Source organism: Stegodyphus dumicola, chromosome 10, assembly GCF_044657685.1.
Source record: "Stegodyphus dumicola isolate Sdum_Otavi_A_Nest chromosome 10, ASM4465768v1".
Lineage (NCBI taxonomy): Eukaryota > Metazoa > Arthropoda > Arachnida > Araneae > Eresidae > Stegodyphus > Stegodyphus dumicola.
Genome location: NC_140777.1, coordinates 145,113,985 through 145,139,038, shown reverse-complemented (window position 1 = coordinate 145,139,038; position 25,054 = coordinate 145,113,985). Strand labels below are relative to the sequence as shown.

Sequence of the window (25,054 nt, the reverse complement as noted above, 5' to 3'; positions counted from 1 at the left end):
TACGCTTTTGGGGACGGATCCTTCTCTAACTTATCGTAGGCCTTATCAAAAGCTTGCACAGGATTGTCTGCTTCCTCCTGAATCCTCTCCTCTTTCTCCGTTCCGTCTGGATAGACGTGATTGATATGAAAATCTCCTTCCGTAATATGCCATCGATAGTTGCGCACTTTGTTTTCGGCACAATGGAAATATTTCCTCCTTTGATGATGTCGGGCACATTTTTCCCGATACTTCCAAATGATTCCATCTGGCACATAAATTTCTGTCACGGGTTTTTGATAATCCAAGGCTTTAGCAAAGAATTTAGCTTTCTGGCATCCCACCGCATAAATCGTGGAGAAGCTGTGAGTGAGCGATTGGAGAATGCGTCCTAAGTGGTTGTAGGGAATATGACCCTCGTTCCAACGAAGTCCGTGCCGGTTTCTCGTCAGCCAGGCATTTGTCTTATGGTTTTTTTCACTCAGTTGGTGGAAGGGGTGAGGAGGAGCAAACGTCAACGATCCCACGGTCAAATAATCTTTTGTCGCATAGCCCAATTCTTTTAAAACGTAGGTAAATTCACCCTTCTTGTGGTTGTAGGACTGGAAACCCTCTAGATCGAGCACGATAAAGTTTTCTGAACACGCCATGGCGATGAATACGGTGATGTCTTCCACAAACAGGAGCAAAAAAGAGAATCGAAAAGGTATATATGTATAACAGGGAAGATCTAGAAAGGGAAAAAAAAATAATAAAACGTTTTAGAGTCGTCGTCTTGAAAGAGACATTTTTCTTTTCAAAGGGTTAAGAAGTTTCAAAGTTTCAAAGGTCTTTTTAAATGAAGTTATGATTAAACCATATTCATAGGACCAAAGGGACTTACCAGCTCAGTTCACGTCTTCTTCTGTTCTCTGAAGAAATCTCGCGAAGGATACACACTTTTATACTCGCGCGACATCTGTCGGGATCGCGACCCCATCTAAATGTCAGGGTCATTCCAACCTCTTAAAAGGATCGGAATGAAAGAAACACTTTGATAAAAAAATATATTTATGAAACGATATCTGAGGGTCGTGAGAACATTTTCTCTCCCCACCCCCGCCTATTTCAAAAAAAAATAATAAAAAGTCTTTCTTGGATCGCGTCAACATTACAAAACAACTCACAAGACTTGTTTATCTCGATCTTGTCAGGGTCACCGTTTCACATAAGAAGATGGATGGACCCTGAACTTTAGACATGATAAAAATTAACTCTACCCGCCTTTTGTCTGGGAATAGGGTCTCACCGTTTCTAAAAATAGACCAGATCCCATTCTTGGAATTCTATTCTTTAGAAAAGGAGGAGTGATGGTCTATTTTTAGAAAGTGTGAGACAACATTCCCAGACAAAAGGGGGGTAGAGTTAATTTTTATCATGTCTAACAAAAAGTTTTTTTTTTTTTTTTTTTTTTTTTTTTTTTTTTTAAGGCTGAAAAATTTTTCTGAGAGAGCTGAGAAAGATTTTTCCTCCCAATCTTTTTCGACGATGAAAAGGGAAAAACTACTGATCCGATCTCCCTACGCTTTAGGGAAAAAAACAAAAAAAATACTTATGAAATATTCATGTGTTGAAATTGGCTATTCAAATAAGTGACATTTTGTTTCTCATTGGAACTGTTCAACGGCGAGTCCATTCGTCTCATTCTTTGGGGTAGGGGATGAAAGTACAGCGGTTTGTTGAAATCGATGATAGTTTCCTCTTTAGTCGGCGGAACTGTAAATCTATCCCGTCTTAACTCTTCTAATCTCTTTGAAAGTCTTTCCACTTGCTCTGCTAAGGTTTCCTCGGTACTCATGGTCTCTCTTAGTTTAGGGAAGTCTTGACGTATTGGCTAGAGAACAGATGGTCTTTTTCTCTCTATACATATATCATGTGGGAGCGTGTGATTTATAAATCCTTGTGAAATCTTTCTACGTCTTGTGTAACTTGGAAGATTCGTCTTGTGTAACTTGGAAAATTCTTCTTCTTCTCGTCGATTGGGGTGGAGTTATGGAAAAGAAATGGGATTGGAAAGAAATCAACATATTACAAAAAAAAAGAACTTTTTTTTTAATTTTTTTTTCCTCTAGGGATTTACATATTATTTCATTCATGAACATTCAAGGGTTCTCTCCAAGACCAAATTTTAGAAGAGGACCACAAAGAGTACACTTGAGGATCCTCTTTCAGGTCTAGGTGAGATAAGGGTTGAGACCAATATTCTTGGGTCTCTAAAGCATCCCAACTTAGACATTTATTATTATTATTGTTATTAGAAAGTTCATCCTCCTCCTCCTCCTCCTCCTCATCGTCGCACGAGTTCTCCTGGGGAGATTCTTCCGCCTCCTCTTCGTCTTCGACAGCTTTGCTCTCGGAGGGGTAACAAAGTAATTTCCGGAAAACGTAACTACCCTCCATCAAATGGTATCGAAAATTTCTCACCTTGTTCTCGGCACAATGAATCATCTTTTGGAAATATTGGTGTCGCGTGCATTTCGACTTGTTCCGCCACTCGGTTTTCCCTGGGATGTAAAACTCGTAAACGGATCGCTGGCAGAGCTTGCTGAAAAATTCGGCTTTATCGTATCCATTGACGTAGATCACCTCCACATTTTCGGTCAGCATTTTCAGGATCGTAGGAAGATGCTCGTAGGAAAGACGACCCTCGGTCCATTGCAGGCCGTGTCGGTTATTTGTAGTCTGGTTGACCACAGCTTGATTGCGGGACGATAAGTCATCGTAATGGACAGGAGGGAGAAAAATCATGGATCCGCATAAGGTTAAATCGCAAGTGATGTAGCCCAGTTCTTTCAAGATGAAACATATATCTCCCGTCTTTGGATCATAACAGTGAAAGTATTCCATGTCCAGAACAATGTAGGAATCTTTGAGAGGTTTGGTACTCAAAATGTCCATCTTCTTCAATTGAGGAAAAAAAGAAAACAAAATTCTCTCTCTCTCTCTCTCTCTCTCGCTGTGCGTCCTGAAGGAAAAAATGGATAGCGTTCTCTCGCCGTCTCCTCTTTTATATATATAGAGAGAGAAGGTTGCACGTGACAGGTCGTATGAATTCTGGGAAAGGTCACATTCGTATATATATTTGTTTTTTGAATAATATCGTGCGTATCTCAATACACATCCATCATCATAATAATAAAGGTCACCTTGGAAAGAAAAAGAAATAAAAAACATGGAACTCGTGCTCGACTTTGAAGGTTTCTACGATTCTCAAGGAGCCTTTTTTGTGAAAGAATTGGCTTACGTCACATTGGACGGTACTTCTCGAGGGGTATTTGTTTTTAAACCCCCATTTCCATGGCAAATGCTCACCGAGAAAGAAAAACGAACCGCTGTGTGGGCATGTGATTATTATCACGGCTTGTCGTGGTACGAAGGAGAAATTCCGTACAGTTATTTTCCATGGGTGTTAACGATGTTGACGGAACCTTTTTCCATGATTTGGGTGCGAGGAGAAATGAAACGGCAGTTTTTAGAGAAATGGTTGCAAAGATCCATTTATTGCATTTCGGGATCGACGCAAGAGATTCTCAAATACAATGGGATCGAACACATGAATTGTCCTAACCATACAAAAGGTTTTTTCCATTGCGCTCTACAAAAAGCAGTTCGGTATCATTATTATTTAAAGACACAGAGAAGAAATTCGCAAGGTCGATCCTGCACAATTCAATCTTGACAGAACTCATTAAAAAAAAATACATATATCACGTTACTTCTTCAACAGCATAGATGGTTCTGAAGCGAAACTTGGAATTTTGAAATAATAGATCAGGGAGAAATCATTCTTAAAAAAAATGGTAAAGTCTCGAATCGGCTGGGAGAAAAAAAATTTCTCAGAGCTGAAAAAAAAAAAAAAAAAAACTTTTGGTTAAGTTTTCTCATGTCTTTAGACATAATAAAAATTAATGACCCTCCCTTTTTGTCTGGGAAGGATGTCTCACCCTTTCTAAAAATAGATCATGACTCATCCTTTCTCTAATGGCAATCATTCCATGAATGAATCACGATTTGTTTCTCAAAAGAGTGAGACAACATTCCCAGACGAAAAGGGAAGAGGGTCGTTAATTTTTATCATGTCTAAGACATGATAAAAATTAACAAAAAGTGTTTTTTTTTTTTTTTTTTTTTTTTTTTTTTTGAGTTGGAGAATTTTTCTCAGCTCTGAAAATTTTTTTCCAGCCGACTCGAAACTTTACCATTTATATTTACGAATAGTCTTTGGATTATTTATTTATTTTCTTTTAAAAGAAAAATTCTGAGCTAGACCTATCTATTGGCTTAAGATTCTGGTCATAGAAACAGTCTAGAATCTCATTTTTTTTCGAGGCTAATGCACGGGTTCTCCAATCAAAAGGGTTACTATAAAGGGATTGGTTTGAATGCATTTATCTGCAAATGTTGTAGGATTCTGTTGTTGAGAAGGGGGTATATTATTATTATTATTATTATTATTATTATTATTATTATTATTATTATTATGATTGTGGCAGATTCGTTTTCTACATGGAAGTCTAATCTCCTCCGAAGACCTTTTCTGGGGATCGTCGATAGATGGTTTTTCAATAGGAATCGTTTCCCTCGGATCCTCAAGAGATAGAGGGGGGTCCTGTCTTGAGACATGAAGCGGTCTCTCCTCCTCCTCCTCCTCGAGAAGTCTTGAGAAAGGGAGAGGATTTTCGGTTCCCTTATTCTCGAGGGGTCTTGACAAATTGAGAGGTCCCTCCTCTTCGAAAGAGAGAGAAGTTTTGGTTCCCTTATCCTCGAGGGGTTTTGACAAATCGAGAGGTCCCTCATTTTCGAGGGGTCTTGATAAATGGAGAGGTTTTTCATCTTCGAGGGGTCTTGAGAAAGAAAGAGGATTTTCATCTTCGAGGAGGTTTGACAATGGGAGAGATCTCTCCTTCTCGAGGGGTCTCTCTTCCTCAAGGGGTTTTGAGGAAGGGAGAGGTTTTTCATCCTCGACGGGTTTTGACAAACGGAGAGGAATCTGAACAGGCTTCTCCTCATCCCCATCATTATCGAGGAGGATGAGGATAGGCTTTTGGAACGGTTTTTTCTTTTTCTTCTGAACAGGCTCCTCTTGATGCTCGGTTAGAGGGATGGGGTAGTTGTTCCACCATTCTATTTTTTCTTGCTCGAGGATTTTTTCAAAAGTCGTGGCCTCTCTATGATGAGACGAACGAGGAGAGTCCTCGAGAAGAATATAATAGGTATTCTTCCCAGTCTTCTCGATCGAGAGAGGTTCGTGCAAACATTTATGCAACCATTCACTAAAATGAACGAGAATCCCTTTTGTCTTCTCAAGACGATCCATAATCCTATTCATTTGCGAGACGGTTAGAAAGTGGGACGTGTAAAAATATTTGGCTCGTTTCATTAACAAAATTTGTGCATCCAAAGGTGGAATGTCACGAGCCATCAACACGTTTTCGTCGGACAAAAATTCGTCCCGCATCTTTTGATAACTCCCCACGGTATAATAACCCGCACATTTTGAAAAATCGGAGGCTTTCAGGTAAACGACTCCTTGGATGATATAAAAGGAAAGATCAACATATTTATATTTGAAAGGAATACACGTAGTGAGCTGGGGATGCCTCCTCATGATCCACTTGGACAAAAATACGACTTTGGGGCTCTCCCCTTTTATTTATAGAGAGAAAGAGAGTGTGACCTTCCCTTCCCTCCTCCTCCTCTCTCCCTGCTTCCTCTATCTCTGGACGTCCTTGGATTGGAAAGGTTGACTTTGAAAAAAAAAGAAGGTCATGGTTGGATAATTTTTTGTTTATTAAATTATTACTTTCACTTCCTCATTCCCACACACATTCATCTTTTTAAGAAAAGAAAAAGAGGTCATGGAGATAAGATTTCTTGGAAAGAAGAGAGAGAGAGAGAGAAACAAAAAAAAAACAAATAAAACGGACGTCATAGAGCCTCTATGTGTGTCTGTGTGTGTCTATATAGATATATAAAAAGACGAGAGTACTGGGCGAGATCATTTCTTTTCCATTGGGAGCCATGTCGCTATTAGACGTTTTTCCAACTCAACGGATTTCGAACGGGGAGGATTTGAAGACGCTAAAGCAAATCTCCAACTTGAAAATTTTTTTGGTGTGTCATTGTGCGACATTTATTCCGCATTTACCACCTCATCAAGCGATCGTTTCTTTCAACCAAGATGTCGAATCCTCCAACCTGCTCGTTCAGAATATATACAGAAATTTATTCGAATCGCAACAAACGAAAGAGGAATCTCCCTTCTCTTGGAATCGGATGGATCGAGCTTTGAGACGGCCCATTCAAACAGACCGGCGATATACAGATCCGCGCACGAGCTTTCGGTGGAAGAATATTTTTCTCACGAAACGATATTTTACGTTTGGAGTGAGAACGACGGCTGAGGACGAAGTTCATATTGTTCAAACCACAGCCGCTCCTCTCGCCTATTACGAATCATCATCCCCCAATCTGAAGGAAAGAAGTTTTAAAGTCAGCGACAGGATGAAATATAAGAAATATATTCTAAGACCTTTTCAAAATTATGTCGTTCCCCCGAAAACGCAATATCTCATCGTCACAACCCAGAAGAGTCTCTTTCTCGTCGATCGGTGCTCGTACTCGCTTTGGAAACAATTGAAAGAGGAGATTTCTTTCCAATCGCCGATGACGTTTCAAGAAAAAGAAGAAGAAAATCCTCCGCCACCTTTACCCATCCCTTCCTTAGATGATAAGAGGAGCTGGACCAAACCGTTATTTCCCGAAACAAAATCGACCCGGCAACGGAATGAAATTGAAGTCATCACAATTGAAGATGAGGAGGAAGAAAAAAAATTACCTCTTAAAAAACGGTCGACTTACCGGAACCTACCTGGCGTGCAAGATCCGCTTCAGAATCCAGAAGCTTCTTCTTCTTCTTCTTCTTCCCCGACTTGTTCAAACAGGCAGCCTCTTTCGGACTCCTCACAGACAGAACCTCTTCCAGTATCCTCTTCTTCTTCTCCTCCAACCTGTCCCGACATCGTAGAGGTAGAATGTCAGCCGGGTCCACAAGTTCCAACAGGTCCAGAAATCATGGAGGTAGAATCACAGCCGGGTTCACAAGTTCCAACGGGTCCAGAAATCATGGAGGTAGAATTTCAGCCGGGTAAACAAGTTCCAGCGGGTCCAGAAATCATGGAGGTAGAATCGCAGCCGAGTCCAGACATCCTAGATCCCTCCACTCATCCCAAAGAGACTCCAAGTGTTTCAAGACAGCCTTGTGAGGATCCAGCCCTTCCCGTATGGAATGATTATATGGACTTACAAAATTTGGTGCAACAGGAAGGAGAAGAAAATAATCATACGGATGGGTGGGTCAAAGACTGTTTAGATCATTTAACCTCGAATGAAATTGAACTGTTATGGAATTGCATTTCTGAAATCACATCGGAAATGGGATAAAAACCAAAACAAAAAAAAACAATTTTTTTTAATAACAAATGGGAGGAGCGTCATGATGTCAATTAAAAAAATATTATATAGAGTCCAATCTTGGTGGTTCACTTCAGTTTTCCAGCATGAGGTGATCCACGTTTCCCGAAATATGGATCCCATTCCAAGAGAGATTGTGTAGAGCCTTCACTTCAGTTCTTTTTTTTTCTACCAAGAGGACAGGGTCCCCAAAGGGTTACCCATGTCCAAAGAGAGAAAGTGTAGAGCATTCATTTCAGTTTTTTTTTTCAAGTTTAGGGGAGGGAGGTCTCAAAATGACACCCCCCCCCCCATTTTCAAAGAGAGATGGTGTAGAGCGTTCATTTCTGTTTTTTCCAAAGTTAGGGAGTTTTCAAATGGCTACCCATTTCAGAGAAAGAGAGAGAGAGAGAGAGAAGGTGTAGAGCGTTCATTTCAGTTTTCCAACATTAGAAGGTCCCAAAATACCTTCTGAATTCAAAGAGAGATCGTGTAGAGCGTTCATTTCCAGTTCTCCAAGATCAGAAGAAGAGGGTCAGCTTTTCCCAAAAGGGCTTTCCGCATTCAGAGACAGCGAAATGCAGACTTCAGTTTTCTCCCTCCCCAAGAATAGAGGGTCCCAAAATGGCTTCCCATTTCAAAGAGAGAGGGAGAGGCGTTCATTTCCATTCTCCAAGATAGGGTCGTCTGCTTTTTCCCAAAATGGCTTCCCAATTCAAAAAGAGAGAGAGTAAAAGGGTGTGTAGAGCGGTCATGTTCATTCTCCAAGATAGGGTCGTCAGCTTTTTCTCAAAATGGCATCTCCCCATTCAAAAAGAGATCGTAACCAATTTTTTCCAGTTTTTTCCAAGATGGGGGGGAGAAGAAAACCTAGGATGGAATAACACGACACACAGAGAGAAAGAGAAAAAAAAACGCCATCTTGTCATTTTCTGATAGGGTACCGGTCTTCGAATACTTTTGTGACCGACTGTATCTTTAAGCTAACTCTGTTAGCCTCGGCCTTATCCTCGACCATGGAAGGCTGTACGTCAGGCATGATGAACGAAATGTTCCAGAAGAGAGTAATAAAGGTCACCACATATAGTTACACGCGTTCAGCTCATTCTGGAAAGTATCAGCTTTTCCCACAAGTGCTATGTAAAAATAATATGTTTGGGCATATCACGTCGTTTGCTCACGTGTCCACGGATTGAGAATAAAAAAATAAGATATTACTTAGCCCATTTGAATAATAATAATTTCATCAAAGACAGCACGTGAACAAAACACACACTTTATTTCCACTGCCGGTCGAGCACATGGTTATCAGTACATCAGGTTACAGTTGAATTGCAGTTAAAAAAACACAAGAGAAAAATTAGGAACTTAGGCAATCAAATAAACAATAACAAAAATTACAAAAAACACTTTAAAAAATCAGTTTGCAATATCTACGATCAACCAGTATTTTTCCTTTCTAATTAATCATTATTTTATAATTTATTATAATTATTTCCCACAATTTCATGCTAGCAGGCAAGCCATATTCAAAACTGTGAATAGACTGCTTCCTGCATAGTGCAGCCATCTGGTGGTGAGATAGTAAAGTGAATGTTGCTCTAACAAACCCTTTGCGGCGCACTATACGTTAATGTCGGAATTTCAACAAAAAAAAAAAAAAGTTGTATGCAGTCTATTTAGTCCTAAAGGAGTACACAAGTAAAATTTTGTAAAAATTGCACTTACCGTTTTAATTCTGTGGGTGTTCAATGAGGTGGAACACTGCGCCGCCAGAGCTTTTAAAAGTGCGACTAAACGAGCATTGCAGTGAAGCACAAAAATGAGTAGAAGCGTTTGTATAAGAATGAAAAAACTCTGTATTATGGCTGTATACATGGTTTCCTGGATATACACAATATTATTGAATATATACGGATAAATGAGATAAATATCTATATACACAAGTCCTATATACAAAAATATTTACAAATTTTCCTATTTCTTAGCTTCTTGAAATTGTTCAAAGCAAGTCACACCTTTTTGATGGAAGCACAAACCAACCACGATTAAAATAATTAACTACGATTAATATTAACAATAAAGAAAAATAAGCCTATAATATATACATACACGAAAAATATCTACACAATTACTGAAAATAAACGGGAATGAGACTGAAAAGCGACAGCAAAAAATTTGCGCAGGTCTAAGTAAAGATGAGTCAAGCTACTAATAAAATTCCTGCCTAAAAACTAATCCCAAAAAATTCGAGATGCCAATATTAGGGCTTTCATAACACAAAACACACCTCACCTTTTAATACTAATTTGTTTGAATTCATTCCTCCCCCCCCCCTCGGCAAACAATGGAAACAGAAAACGTAAACAACGGATGTTCTCTCCTAAGCACAGATGTTCTGATTCGTAACAGCATGAGATAGCTAAAGGCGCAGTGTTCCCGCTAATGGAACACCCGTTTTCATTTATTGATTCTGCGTATGGTTTTTGTATGAAAGATTTAAAAAAAATATAGAACAAATAATTTGGAGTACAGCCAGCAAAATTATGCCTAATTTTTTTTTCCAAATAAAAATTTTAATATCATTAAAAAAATAGAGAAAATTACTTGAAAAAAAGTGGATTTTAATAACACATAATAAATGAAAATTCTGTGTCTCCTTGTGATATGCTGCTGTCTACTGTTTAAAAAGAAAAGTTCAAAGTATACCACAAAGGCATTTTTATCTATTACGGTTGAATTTAAATGTTTCAGAAGCGATTCAATTTGGGTATTCCATGTAGGGGAATTATCTTCGGATCGAATTTTTCCCGTCTCTAAAATTTCAAAAAATAGTTCGGCACCTATTAACAAGTATATTTTTTTAGGTTTAAAAAATTGAGGGTCAGCCAATTTTATGTTTTTTGGAATAACACTATTCGAAATCATTAGGGGTTTTGAAGGAGTGATATCCGTAATTTTGGGGACAATGAAAATATCCAAATTCCATTCAGATGTGTGTTCTTTGTTTGATATTTTAGCATTTATTTTTGACTCTGTTTATGATTGTTTCGTTTATTCCAGAGATCGGTGCGTAAGTTCTCTGTTTTGGTAAACTAAATGCATTAGCGCATGATGAAGTAATGAAGTTTGTTTGCGAAGCAGAATCCAAAACCGCTACTACGGGACGTGCATTCGGTATCGCGAATGTAAACGACAGTTGTACTTAGTAAGACAGTTTTCGTTTCAGTAGAAACGATCAAAGAGCTTTGGTCTGGAGAACTTTGAAACTGAGAAGACTCGCATCTCTGTCCCGTTGTTTCATTTGCCACATCTGCTCCCTTCGACGGGGAGGAAGAAACCGTCTTCATCGGCTGGGTCGCGTATTTCCAAACCCTACCCCACTTTTCGAATTTTTGACGTCACGGAAATATCGACTAGTTTCACCTGGCAAAACGGCGTACCCCACTTTTGACTACTACGCGCGCTTTCGAAAAAATTGTGGTGGCGACTAGTGTGTTCGCAATTTAAATTATTATGAGTGGAAATTTACGCAAAATCTTTAGTGAATGGTTATTGTTTATCGCCGTAGGGTAAAATCCTAGCATACGGTGCAGCCTTGGCGCGATTTTGAAAATTATCGCCAACACCAAAAATGACCCAAACAACGTCTTTGTGCTACACACTATATACATACTCAAACAACGTCTATGTATATACTATACACTAAGTATATACTATGTATAACTATATATATTCTTTGAATGACCCGTTTACTAATCGTATATGTCCCGTTTTTATTGCTCATCATAAAGTCGCCAAATCCCGTGTGCACCGGATACTAGGATTAAACCTCGCCGGTAGTATATCTCAGGAATGAGGAGAATAATTCACTGCTAATGCATACATTAACACTATGAAAAATCTGGAAGGTGATACTCGGCAATAAATGTGATGCATTCATCGCAAAATTCAGCGACGCCAGTAAAACAAACGAGAGTGTTCGAAAAACTTATCCATATCTGAAGTCACTATATAAACATTGTATGTGTGCCAATACAGATATTTTAATAATAATAATAATAATAAAAACATTTGCAGAAAACTTCAAATCAAGGAATAAGAAAGAATTGCAGTGCCTCTGCGTGCTTAAAAACTACGAAGCATTCTGCAGACTTTTATGCCAAAATCAAGGTTGACAAATATATTAATAAATTTTAATGTTTCTTTTAGTGTATATATTTTAAAAGTATTAAAATAACTTGGGCAGTTGTTTAATTGTTTAAAACAGCAATAAAGTTCATTTATAAAGATATACAAGGAACTTTATAATTATCAAAATATTTCATTGCTTTGGTAAAAAACTGAAATTTACTAAATTAACTAACTTTTATAACATTAAAGTTGTTCATAATTGTAGTATTATGCTCTGCTTTAAAAAAGCTTAAAGACTTTATTCATTTGTTATACATTAAAATATTTTCTGATTTATTTACTAAATGTGTAATCAATTATCAGGATTACTAAATGTGTTAAGGATTTCCATACATGCTTGTGCAGTGTGATTGCATGTTTGTGTAATGAACTTTGATTTTCATGAACGGAAAAGAAATACAATCTCCGAATAAGTACTTTTTTGTTTTCCAGTTCCTGTGTTTAGCTGTAAAAGTAAATTCCCTTCAGGTATGTGTCTGTGCAATTTTGACGATGTAAATGCTGAAATGTATGTATAGTAAAAACTCAACAAAAAAAAATATCCAGAAAGCTCTTGAAATTTTGGATAGTCGAGCATATAAAAAATGAAATATTGTAATAAGTGAATGGAAGAATAAACTCTTAGTCTAAAATCATAAAAACAGTTCATCTTATTTGTATGAACTTGACTATTTAATATTATGCACGATTTTGAAAAAAATGTATGCTGCTGATCTTTGGAATATGATAATGGGTGATTTTTACAATGGTTGTTATGTGGATTAAGACTGCAAGTTGAGATTTTAAATATGAACAATAGTAATCTGAAAATTTGTAGTAGTAATTTATATCCAACAATCTCTGCCAAATAACTTCCATATTTTAAGCAATTAAAATATATATTTTTAACCGCTTATTATTAATTTTATAAAGTACATTCTATAATTTAAATTTTATTTACTTTCATCTATTTTAAGGTTTGCCATTATAAATTTTATACTACTTTTTTAAGATTTCATAGTTGCTGATTAAACTTCCTTTACAATTTATTTAGTTATTTTATACATACATTTATATTTTATGTAAGAAAGGGATTTATGTGCAATAGATATACAGTGAAAATCATTTAACACAAAACTGAGGGGACTGAAATATTTTTTCGTGTTAAAGAATATTAAAATATGGTAAAATCCTAGTATACGGTGCAGCCTTGGCACGATTTTGAAAATTATCGCCAACACCAAAAATGATCCAAAGAACATCAATATACTATACACTATATACTTATGTGTGTGCATAGTATATACTACGTATAACTATATATATTCTTTGAATGACCGGTTTACAACTCATCGTATATGTCCCATTTTTGCTGCTTATCATAAAGTCGCCAAATTCCATGTGCACCGGATACTAGGATTAAACCTAAAATATATATTCAACAAAATTAAGCTTATTAGAGTACATTTTATTTATATAGATATGTGTATATGTATGTATTTAATAAAAATCAATGAAACAAAAACATCCACAAGAACTTAATAGAATTTAATACAAAATTTTCAAGTTTTTTGAAAAACAATACATTTATTGAGTTTTGGGAAAATAATCTGATATTTTTCTTTGCATTGTCTTTTTTTAGCATCAAATTGTTCAATGTCAAACATTTTGTTATTCATTTCACCATTGGAACGTGCGTCTGAATAACTGTCCATACCTTTTTTATGATGTTCCTCATTTTGGATGAGGTGGGAACAGGAGCTGCATTATTCATTTTATTTTCGTCCCCAGAATCTGCATCAATGATATTCTTTTAGCTTTGAACAAACTCCAAAATAACTTTGTCCGCCATAATTGGGGCTGTACACACATTATCATAAATTACTGCAACAAATTCTTCCGATAGTACAGTACGACAGTTCATTAATACAGAAACTTTCTCAAACATTTTATTAAATGTCAGCTCAGTTTCACTATCCTACTTCTCTATTTCTTTTGGTGCCAAAGAATCTGATACTTTTGAGAATTGTGTGTAATGAAAATAATTTTCATTCATCCTTGGAGTTGCTGAATTCCATGCAGTGCAACATATGAGCCAAACTCACTAATTTTTACTCGCACTGCCATGTACTCGTCACCGAATTCCAAAGCTAACTGATGAGAGATGAGATGTTTGTGTGGCACTTGTAGAGGTGGATGGCGAAAGTAGCGTAGATAAATAAAACTGACTCGTGTCGCAGGCTATTCCTAGGGTATTTCAAAGCCAAATTAGCCTCTTTTCTACGAAATATGTGAAACCACCTCCCTTTTATTTCACATCCCGCTTAAATCTCGCCTGCGATTGCCAGTGCTTTATGTATTTTGTTCATTTCCAGAAAGGATATCTTTTCGTGTTAAGAGAAACAAAATGCATGAAAATACATAGTAGTTTGTCGGGACCGTTGCATTATTTCATGTTAACCGATATTTTGCGTTAAACGTATTTCACCGTATACAGATGCCTTTGGACTATGTATATACAAATAATTTTTTAAAAGGAAAATTTATAATCCTTCCAAAAATTTTCGTGCATTATGCTGTTAAAAATTGATCAGTAAATATATAAAGAAAGAAATTTAGAACCAATTTTTCAGAAAGAATAAAAATTGAAATTAAAATTAACTTGATAAAATCCTGTAAATGTGGAATATCAAATATTCTTTTTAGACTAGTAAAATCTTTTTAAATTGAAAGATAATTTTAATGATTTTACTCAATCCCCCCATTTTTCTTTGCTACTGCTGTTTGATAAGAGATTCTAGTAAAGTTTTGAGTTAAGATTATTTTGAACTTTCAAAGATTTTCCACTACAGGATTTTAATTTTTTCTACATTTTTAAGGGCATGTTTCCATTTTTTTTAAAAGATTCTTTTTAGATTAGAAAAATATTTTTAAATTGGAAGATATTTTTAATGATTATCCTTCACTTTGAGGAGGAGGACTAGAATTTTAGAGTGAACTATTTAATAGTTCAAAGTTCAATAGTTTCATTCCCTAAATGAAAAAGAACAATTAATTGATATTTTAAGTGATGGAATACTGTGTGTTCAAGTTAAGTCTGTAACTTGCCAAAAATTTCAGTTATCCATTGGAAACGAATATGACGATTTAAATGGAATGAAAGTAAATTATTACGTTTCTTACATAAAATTGTACAACAAACCTTTAGCTTATATTTAAAACTTCTAAAATGCTTATGTTACATTTTTCTGTTATACAGTCAAAAGTCGTTAATCCGGACTTCTAGGGACTTCGGCGATTCCGGATTATCGATTTTTCCGGATTATAGATCATCAGTTTAAATCTGATAAGATGGCATGCAGATATTACAAAATTAAAAATATGAAACCGTAATTTATGAAATAAAGAACAATTATGATCTAAAGGGTATCAAAATTTACAAAAAGAAAAAGCTTAATATTTATTTGTTTACCTTATTAAACATTTCCTTCAATGTAAGTTGCTTCGTTTCATGTGATAATACTTTCTCTTTAATTCTATTAAACAGACATAATTTCTTGTTTAGTTACAAAGTTCCGCTGTTCCAGTCCTATAATTGCTGTGTTGAGAATACCGACTAATTTGTCAATCGAAATGTTTTCGTTTTCAATAACCTCTGGTTCACTTTCTTCACTATCGGAAGCGAATTATAATGACGAGGAACTTGATTTAAATCATATCAAAGACGGAGTACATCGAAATGAAATACTACACTTAGTACGGAATTATAAACTAAATAAAATAAAAACATCTGCCCTGAAGATAAGGATAGTGCTGACAGATTAACTTCCAATCCGCCGCGTGAAATTGATAAACAGATTTCGGATTTCAAAACATACTTTCGCTTTGTAGATACAAATTACATATTATTAAATATATATCGAAAATTCTATTTGACATAATCTTTCTAATCTATCATAATCTAATAATGACGTTTCTGCCCTCCCTCTGCCGCAGAGCAGCGTGAAATTGATAAACAGATTTCGGATTTCAAACATACTTTCGCTTTGTAGTAAATATATATCGGAAATTCTATTTGACATAATCGAAAGTTCAAGCTTACTTTTATAAAATTGCTCTAACAGTCTGCAAAAAATAATAAGCCGGATCCAATTCAAAGATTAAGGAACAACGCAATCTGAAACATTAACTGAATTAGATAACTTTAGCTTAGCGTATAACTCCGTTACACATTAAACACGCATGCGCACAAACATATTCGCAGCCGTAAGGGTCTTATGCGCTCTCGTAAACGCCTGTGCGCATGCGTGAACGCGACGCATGCGCAGAAAGTTTGTAGCTTTGAGGTCCGGATTATAGATCATTCCGGATTACGGGTGTCCGAATTAACGACTTTTGACTGTATAAGCATTGAAAGTGGATTTCTCACTGAAATAAAAATAATTTTGCTATTGAATTAACATGGGGGACTTTTTTATTGAAAAATTTTTTCTCTGTGACATTAGTTGCATCTACTACAAACTAAAGATTTTAGAACATTTCGAATTCGTTGTCATATTGATCTACGAAGCACCAGATTAGTGAGTTTTTATTACATTATTGACAAATATAGTTTTTAAACAATCAAAAATTTTCAGCGGAGATAATTATTTGTCAAATATGAATGTGTTTTCAAAGCGGAAATAAATAATAAGTGATTAAAAGAAAATTAAATTAGAACATTCACATTTCTAACAAAGTAATTTAATCTTTTTAATACAATATATTTTACAATGATAACGCAAAATACAATGTGAAAGGTTATGCGAAGATTATGATAGTACCTAGATTATTCAGCATTTCGTATAATCCTATGACCATTTAATAATAATATTAAAATAAATTTTATCTGAATGAAGTTTTCTTATTACAGAAACAGTCAAATTATGCAATTACATAAACGAATGCACTTTCAAACAACATACTTAATACTGTTTACAAATGCAAGCCAAAGTTCTGTTTATGTTACTTCTCGCCCTTCAGCGCATGCTCAAGAATTACCATCCAGGCAAAACTAGTCGATTTGTCCATGACGTCAAAAATTCGAAAAGTGGGGTAGGGTTTGGAAATACGCGGCTGGGTCCATGGTTCAGCCATAGGAGACAAGGCCTTACGTCCTTGCGGTAGTTCTCTCTTGGCACTATTATGAAGTAATGAGTGATGCCTACCCCCACAAGCGAGGCAGCTGGTTTTACATCTGCAGTCAAATGACCTTGTGAAAGGGTTGTAAACAATTAGAACAAAGCTTATGCTTCTTAACAAGATCAATTCTTTCATTAATAGTAGCGTTTTTGAACGCTTCACATTTATATATCGAGTGCTTAGAAAGGCATATTCTGCATTCTTCCTTTCCGTTCTTAGATTTAATTATTAGAAGACTTTTAGAACGATTAAATGAAGAATTTGCGGAAATATGAGAATTATTCAAAACCTTGCTAGTTTGCAGTACATTTCTAGAAATACTTTCTAACACCTGACTTCTTTTTTCTAAGAAGGAAATGAAGTCATCTAACCCTGGAACTTCAATTGAATTAGCTGACATCTCGAATTGTTTGCGTGATTCAAGGTCTAATTTTTGGAGAAGTATGTTTATTAATAAAATGTCTGATAATTTATCGCGCTCATAGCTGAGTAGTTTCAATGTGCGCAAGTTCTTTTTTAAACAGTCTAACAAATCACGCAATTCTTTTGCTGATTCCCATTTTAACTTCGGATAACTCATAATATTACGAATATGAGTATCTACTAAAATTCTTTTGTTTTCGTATCTTTCCTCCAGTGCTTTCATCAAAGATTCGTAAGTGTCATCTGTTGTTTCGATTTGCTTTGCTTTGTCTTTTAAGGATGAACGGAAATAAAAATCCTTTTGAGAGTTTGATAAATGAGGATTATTATAAATAAGATTCTGAAATGCAATTTCAAACGCATTAAAATCTTCATAACGATCGGAAAATTCTGGTAAGGGTATTTGCGACAACGGGATTTCGACCTTGCCGTAAACAACCGCTTTCTCTGCATTTAATGTACCATGTAATAATTCTGATAATGAAGAAAATGAGGTCTAAAAGACTTACCTCATTCTTTTCTATTCTCGAGTCCGTATCTGCAAGATGCTCATCTATTTCTTGTAACTCTTCGTCTTTAGCTTCTCGATAAAATTGGTTCCGCAGCTCTTCTAAGACTTTAGCAGATTTCGTCGTGGAATTCAATTTAATATTTATTTCCACTGCTGAAGGCGACGCATCCAAGGTGATATTGCGGATAAAAGTTTCTACTTGTGTAATTTTCGTTTTCAAAGAAGCTCTCTGTCTTTTAAGATATGCTAACGTCATTTTAATCCGCTCTCCAGGTCGTTAAGGACCAAATGTTAGAGAGCGAGATCCGTCGAAAGAATAATGGACTGTCAATTATAAAGGTTTATTCATCAATAGAAAGGCACAGGGGCCTTAAGGATCAGAGCTGAACGCTCTTGCTAGTGCTGATGGCTATTACAAAGAGATGGTGCAGGAGCCCAAAAAGAACAACCGCTCTGTTCACGGTCTACAGAAGTTCTGTCGGTTTAAAGGGGGAAGGCGTCGCAGCGCCCTCAAGTGAGATGAATGTTGCAACAATAGGATGGGACGGAACACAAGCTATTGTCTTTAAATCATTTCTTAGATTCCTCAGGGATAATGCGTGTAGGCAGAAGTCTGAGAAACGCTCAATAATGGACTCAAATAATCAGAAACATGATTTACGCTCAAATAATCAGAAACATGATTTTACCTAAGAATCATAGTATTACGGGTTTGATTATTAGGCATTATCATGAAACGTATCTTCACGCAGGTACCCAACTACTCATTTCTGTCATACGATATAGATTTTGGATTGTGAGTGCGAGAGATATTATTAGAGTGTTTAAATCAATGTATTATCTGCCGTAGAGTACCAAATGTAACTCAGCTAATGGCAGATTTACCCGCTTCAAGAGTTACTCAAGCAGAGCTTTTTCTCGTGTAGGTATCGATTCAGCAGGACCATTTAACGTCAAATATCGTTCTGGTAGAGGAGTGGAAATCTTTTAAATGTTATGCATGTTTATCTATTTCTTTTTTTTTTTTTTTTTTTAAACTACCAGGGCAATACATTTAGAATTAGTTGGAGAACTTTCAACAAAATCACTCCTTGCGACACTTGAGAGGTTAGAGACAAATCGTGTAAAATTCATAGTGATTGTGCAGCGAACTTTATAGGAGCTAATAAAAAATAAAGAAAGCCTTTTCTACTGTTCAGCATGATGAACAACTTCAGGGTTATATTTCTTTAGACATTATTAAGTGGTTATTTAATCCACCCTCTGCACTTCATTTGAGGACTTTGGGAAGTGGGTATCAAGTCCATGAAACATAACTTAAAAATATATTTAGGAAAACTTATTTTAACATACCAGGAATTTTTGACATTATAATAACTCAAATTGAGTTCTGTCCTAATTGGTAACAGTTTCCAGCTTATTCGGTAACTAATTTAATCCTGCCTTTGGTAACAGCTTCAAGTGATTGCAATGACCTGGAGGCCATAACGGCAGGACATTTCTTAACAGGGGCGGCTTTAAGCATTCTTCCAGAACCTAACCAAATTCAAGAAACCATGACTTGCAGTGAGCGTTGGAGAAACTTACAAAAGCTGTTTCAACACTTCTGGAAGAGGAGTAGTGAGTATTTATTTAGGTTGCAGCAGAGACCTAAGTGGTGCAAGTCCCATAGCAAGATCTGAAAGTTGGTGATATGGTCCTCATTAAGATCGAGAATCTACCTCCGCTACGCTGGAAATTAGGTATAATTGCTAATTCTCAGGAGATTTGGTATACAGGAAAATTCATTATGCTTAGCTTCTAATTCACCTGGCTCCGCAGGGCACTTCACTTTTGAATGTAAATTTGAAAAATAAGTGTACAACAAATAAAAATTGCAAATTTTGAAAATATAAGCTATAATAAATCACGTAAGTAGATTGTAAGCGTTATTAACGGTAAACGGAGTGCATGTGATGTTTTTATATAATCAACATTATAGCAGTATTAACTAAAAATTCTCTTTTTATTTGCATTTTAGTGATCGTAGAATTTTATAGATTTGATTTGGAATTTTTACTCGTAATATGTTGAAGTATTCAGATACTAATTTTATGCCTTGTGAGTTTTTAACTCTATACGCCCCCTTTTTTTAACTTTATATGTGTTAATAGTTGTGATTGTGCTTGGAATTGGTTTTGTGGTGGGCTCCAGCACTTCTTACTTTTTGGTATAAATCATAATTCTTGGCGGAGCGTACCGGAGCCCTAAGTAAGAAGGCTCTGGTAATTCTTTTATGTAACTGAACAACAATTTCAGTAGAAATTTTGATCTCGAACATTTTATCGTTTGCAATAAAAATGTATTAAAAATCGTTTATTAAATTTTAGTTAAAAAAATTATAATTAATTGATTTTTATTTAATTCATTATTAATATGAATCAAATAATTTGATAATTAACTATTTAATTAACAAATTATTAATGATTTTAATAGTTATTTTATTTATTTAATTTTGTTCCTCTTTGTTGACGGCCTTCCATAGGGCTCAGGCACTTCTAATTTTAGAAATGAAGTCCTGGGTGGAATTCCTTATTATGTGATGAATTAACATATTAGTAACATTGATGAAAATAAATATCTTAAATCTGTTCAAAATGGCATAACTCTTTAATTAGAGCCAACCCAAACAAGACCATAAGATCTATTTTTAGACCAGGTGGATCAGGTCGTATTCCTCTCATTTGTATATCCTGGTCTGAAGGACAGAGTGGTAAGTTTACGCACCTCCAATAGGGAAATAAGGAGACCAAAACTATGTCCTTTGCCATTCAATTCATATTAGAAACTTTTATTTTTCAGGTATATTCAGTTTTGATAATTTTAAAGTTTATTGTTTGAACTCGCTAGGGGCTTGAAGGCTAGAGGTATGTTTGTTGTTATACAAATTGTATTTCTGTTGTTGAACTGAGGAGCGGCGCAGACCGCAAATTTGTTAAGGCTTTTAAGCGTGCGTTTGGAGCTTCAAGGTTGCTGGGAATTACTGGAATTCCAACGAGGCAGAGCTTCTTTAGATGCGCTTTTGAATCTAGAGGTTTGCCGAGTTCTGTTGCCGTTCCTCAGCCAATGTGATGTTTGAAAGCCAATAAAAAGATTCGGTTTCTGATTATGAGTCTGAAGTTTCTTCAGCTGAGGTAATCGCAAGACAACTTTTTATGAACAACGGAACATACAAGATGAATAAAATTTAATGCCATCTATTCTGCTAGTCTTGAATTATTTAAAGTTGAATAAGCATTAAGAAACATCCAGTATATGAAATACTAATTGTTAGTTAAAACTTTAGATAAAATTTATCTCTTCAAAAACATGAGTCTGGACATCTGCCTGAAATGATAGTACCTTTTTTTTCACGTAAATGATTCATAAACAATAAATAATATATTAATTGAGTGAAAATTATAAGTGTCAAAACTAATTTAATACCTATAGTTAGGATATTATATTATGGGAAAAGATTCAAAGAATTTTTTCAAAACTAGCACTTAAATCTAAGAATAGAACATTGTGAAGAAGAAAATAGGATTTGTAAGTCCATGTCACATACTGAAACCATAACTTTACTTTTATTGATGGTGTAATGAATCATCAACAAACATGCTGATATTTTAAAATTTTCAGAATAAAACATGAACCTGTAAAATAATTCTGAATTCTATCATGACAATGACTAAGTATTCTGCTCTGGATATAATTTTGGCATCTGTTTTTGTCTTAAAATAATCAAAACACCTATAATCAGGTTTAAAACTCTATCGATATATCTTCCCCCCAAAAAAATGAAGCATAATATTCTAATAACAAGTAGAATATTCTTTTAAAACAAAATCTGAAATTAACAATGTAAGATGAGTGCAGCAAAAATATGTCAAAACTAATGCAAAAATGTAATTTAAGCATGCCAGTAATATTATGAGAAATTTAAAAAAAATTTGTAACTTAACAAAATATTCAAAATTCTGGTATTTTTTTAAATCACAGCTTTGCATGTAACACTTATCTTTGCTCTTCAGGTTTATAACTGCTTCATCCTACATAAGCAAAAGCAACCCAAACATAGATTTTATTTCACAAAATTTATATTCAGGGTTTTTAGTAGTATAAACAACAATATGGCAGGCTCCACAATAGTAGATACATTATTATGCCTGAGATATTTATACTGAAAATGAAAAAAAAAAAAAAAAAAGATTAGTTACCTTCTCACAAAGATGAATTCAGTATTACAATGATATATGTATTCATACAGCTAATAAAAATCAGCACCTGCTTTCAAATTCTAGAGTTTTAAACAACACCAATAAACATTCTAAATGAAATTCAGATTAAGATATTAGATAAAAAAATTTTGCCTCTATTTTTCTTATGTAAATTAATTAAAAATCTAAAATTATTAAAACTCTCCACAGAAATGTGAAACATACAAAGGCATAAACATGATTTAATGATGAGATGACACTAATGGACACTTTAAATGTTATAAAATTGCTACTGGATGCATATGCTATTTTCCTACTCTTATGAAACTCAGGAATTTGTCATGTATATCATTTAAGAGACCGTACACTTCTCTGCTTCCTTGATAAGTATTGTAATCATGAAAAATTTTAGGTATAATATTTCAAAGAAATAGCCATTTTGAACCACTCTGAAATCTATTTGAATGATTTTTTTATGACATCTGTATGCATGGACAGAATAAAGAACTTTCTTTTCCAAAACGGATTGTACACTGGATTCAGAATAAATTTTCTTTTGTGACGTCTGTACATACATATATAGCACAACTCAAAAACAAGTAGCCGTAGAACATTGAAATTTCGTATATGAGACTGTTATAACATGTAGTTGTGCACCTCCATTTTTCATTAAAATTGGTCACACCAAATGTGTGTATATATATATATATATATATATATATATATATATACACTTTAACCAACTTGGTGAGCTCTGTTTTTTTATTTTCATGTGTTGGTAAATTGGGCATTTTTTTACTTTCAAAGTGGTTGAATCCTGTTTGTCTTACATTCCAGTTAATGTTTAATCTGCATGAAACAGTTTTAGTATTATCAACAGTTGAAAAGTTTAAGTGGTAACCAGGCTTAAGAATGCCACCATTTGTTTACATTTGGAACTCTTAGCAGAATAGTGAATTAAGTCAGTTTGTGTAACAACTTCAGCATGTTTTGCCCAATGGGACCAGAAGTTTACTTTCAATAATTTAGTGCATTGAAAATTTAGTCTTCCTGCCCATTGGCCAAATCGCTTCTTTTGGCATAGAAATTTTAATTGACATTTAAAAAAAAAACTCTTTTTAACTGTATTTGGTGTTTAAGTTTTTCTATATTTTACAATTTTTAACGAATATGTTTTGTTTAATGTATTTTTGCCTTGCGGCAAAGTGGGAACTGAATTAATTGAATGAGAAAGATACCTCCAATGAAATTCATGGAAATAAGTTTAAATCAAGTGCAGCAAAAAATGTGCATAATTCAAAAGGCTGTCTAAGGAAATCATGTGGTGTCCACATAAAATATCAAATTATTTTCCAAAAACTCAGTAAATGTTTTGTTTAAAAAAAAAAAAAAAAAATGTATTAAATTTCATTCAGTTTTTGTGGATGTTTCCTGTTTCATTGATTTTTATTAAATACATGCATATATACATATCTATATAAATAAAATGTATGCTAATTAACTTAATTTTGTTGAATATATATATATATATATATTAATATCATTCAACACGAAATTCTTTTAACACAGAAAAATATTTTAGTCCCCTCAGTCTTAAACGATTTTCATTGTATTTTACAAAGAAAATAAAATACAAGCATTACAAGTTTTTTAATATTCTACCATATGTATCAAAAATTTTACATAAATAGTTAATGGAAAACAAGTATAAAATAAATTTGCAATATGAAAAATTCTTGAATAACAGGATTAATTAAAAATCCTGATAACCGAAGAACATTAAATATGCACAAGATAAGGGAAAAAAACTATAACCATCTATATCACATATTTATCTTTAATACAAATTATAATAGTTTGTTTCTCAACAATTGTTTACTGCAAAAGCAATTATCTGCATGAAATTTTTTTTAAGAATTTAAAATACGAATTAGATCTGCTCCCAATAATTGGTGTTTTAAGAAGAAAGAAATAATTAATTTTTCATTTTTATCAATAAATGATATACTTTAATTATTAAACATTATTTAAATATTCTTTGCCATGAATTAGTAATCTAATAATGGAGAAGCAGTTTCTAAACAAATTATTAATATTTAACTTGATAAAATTTTGAAATGCTAATAAATGTAAGATAAATCCTGATTTTTAAATAAACTTATATCAAATACAGAAAGGTATCCCTTTATAACAACTAAAGATTTCGTATGAGTTAAGCGAATTAATAATGTAAATTAAAAAACCAATTCATTTTTTGGCAACTGCTGATAACTGATCCCGTATGCGCCCTAAACCGTGTAACATAGTATCAAGTTTCTCTTTATTTAGTTCCACATTAAGAGTTTGGAATCGATCTGCATGGTTTTCTGGGAGTCCTGTGTCCTGTATCTTAAAAAGAAATAAAAGAGAAATAATATATATATATATATATATATAAAAGAAAGTATAATAAAGTGTACACATGTTTAATAACAATTTCATTCTTAAAAACTTAGCATAGCTCTAAAGAAATAGAAAAACATGAGCTAATAATTATTAATTATATATCTTTAAATTAAACTTGAACTACAAGATTAAACACTTCATGAACATGAAAACATTGAAACAGAATATTGGTTGGAAATACTGAATTAAAATTACTTACACTAGCGAATTTCAAAATTCATTTATTAATCACAATAGAGAGCACGCCTAATTACATTTCTTTATATAAAGTTACACAAAAGCTTTGCAATAAAATTTCATGAGCATCGCTTATATATCTAGTAAATTCAAATTATTTAAATTCAAATATATTTTTCTCTAATTTGGCAAAATTATATATAAATACATTTTTAATACTCAACTAACCTTTAATTGTAGAATGCATGTGGGTTCACTCATCCTAGCAATTTTCCCAGATGACATTTTCAGGTCAACTCTCCAGTCAAATTCTGCTAATCTTGGCACAGAAACTACGTTTAAAAAAAAAAAAAATTGCATTAATTTATGCAATTTTATTATTTAAATAAACTTACAACTGAAATTTCGACATGCAGTTTTCTGTCATCCAAAACTG

General features: G+C 34.2%; 1 protein-coding gene across 1 annotated transcript in view; it reads right to left on the bottom strand.

The window, feature by feature from the left end:
- Nucleotides 1-21,842: 21,842 nt before the first annotated feature.
- LOC118195809 (COMM domain-containing protein 9-like) overlaps nt 21,843-25,054 on the bottom strand; it is a 40,586-nt gene continuing 37,374 nt past the window's right edge. Inside the window, exons 4-5 of the mRNA XM_035367142.2 lie at nt 24,847-24,950; nt 21,843-24,384 (exon numbers count right to left, since the gene is read on the bottom strand). Of these exons, the coding sequence (XP_035223033.1) occupies nt 24,244-24,384; nt 24,847-24,950 (245 nt within the window). The 3' untranslated portion in view covers nt 21,843-24,243. The remainder of the gene's footprint in view (nt 24,385-24,846; nt 24,951-25,054) is intronic.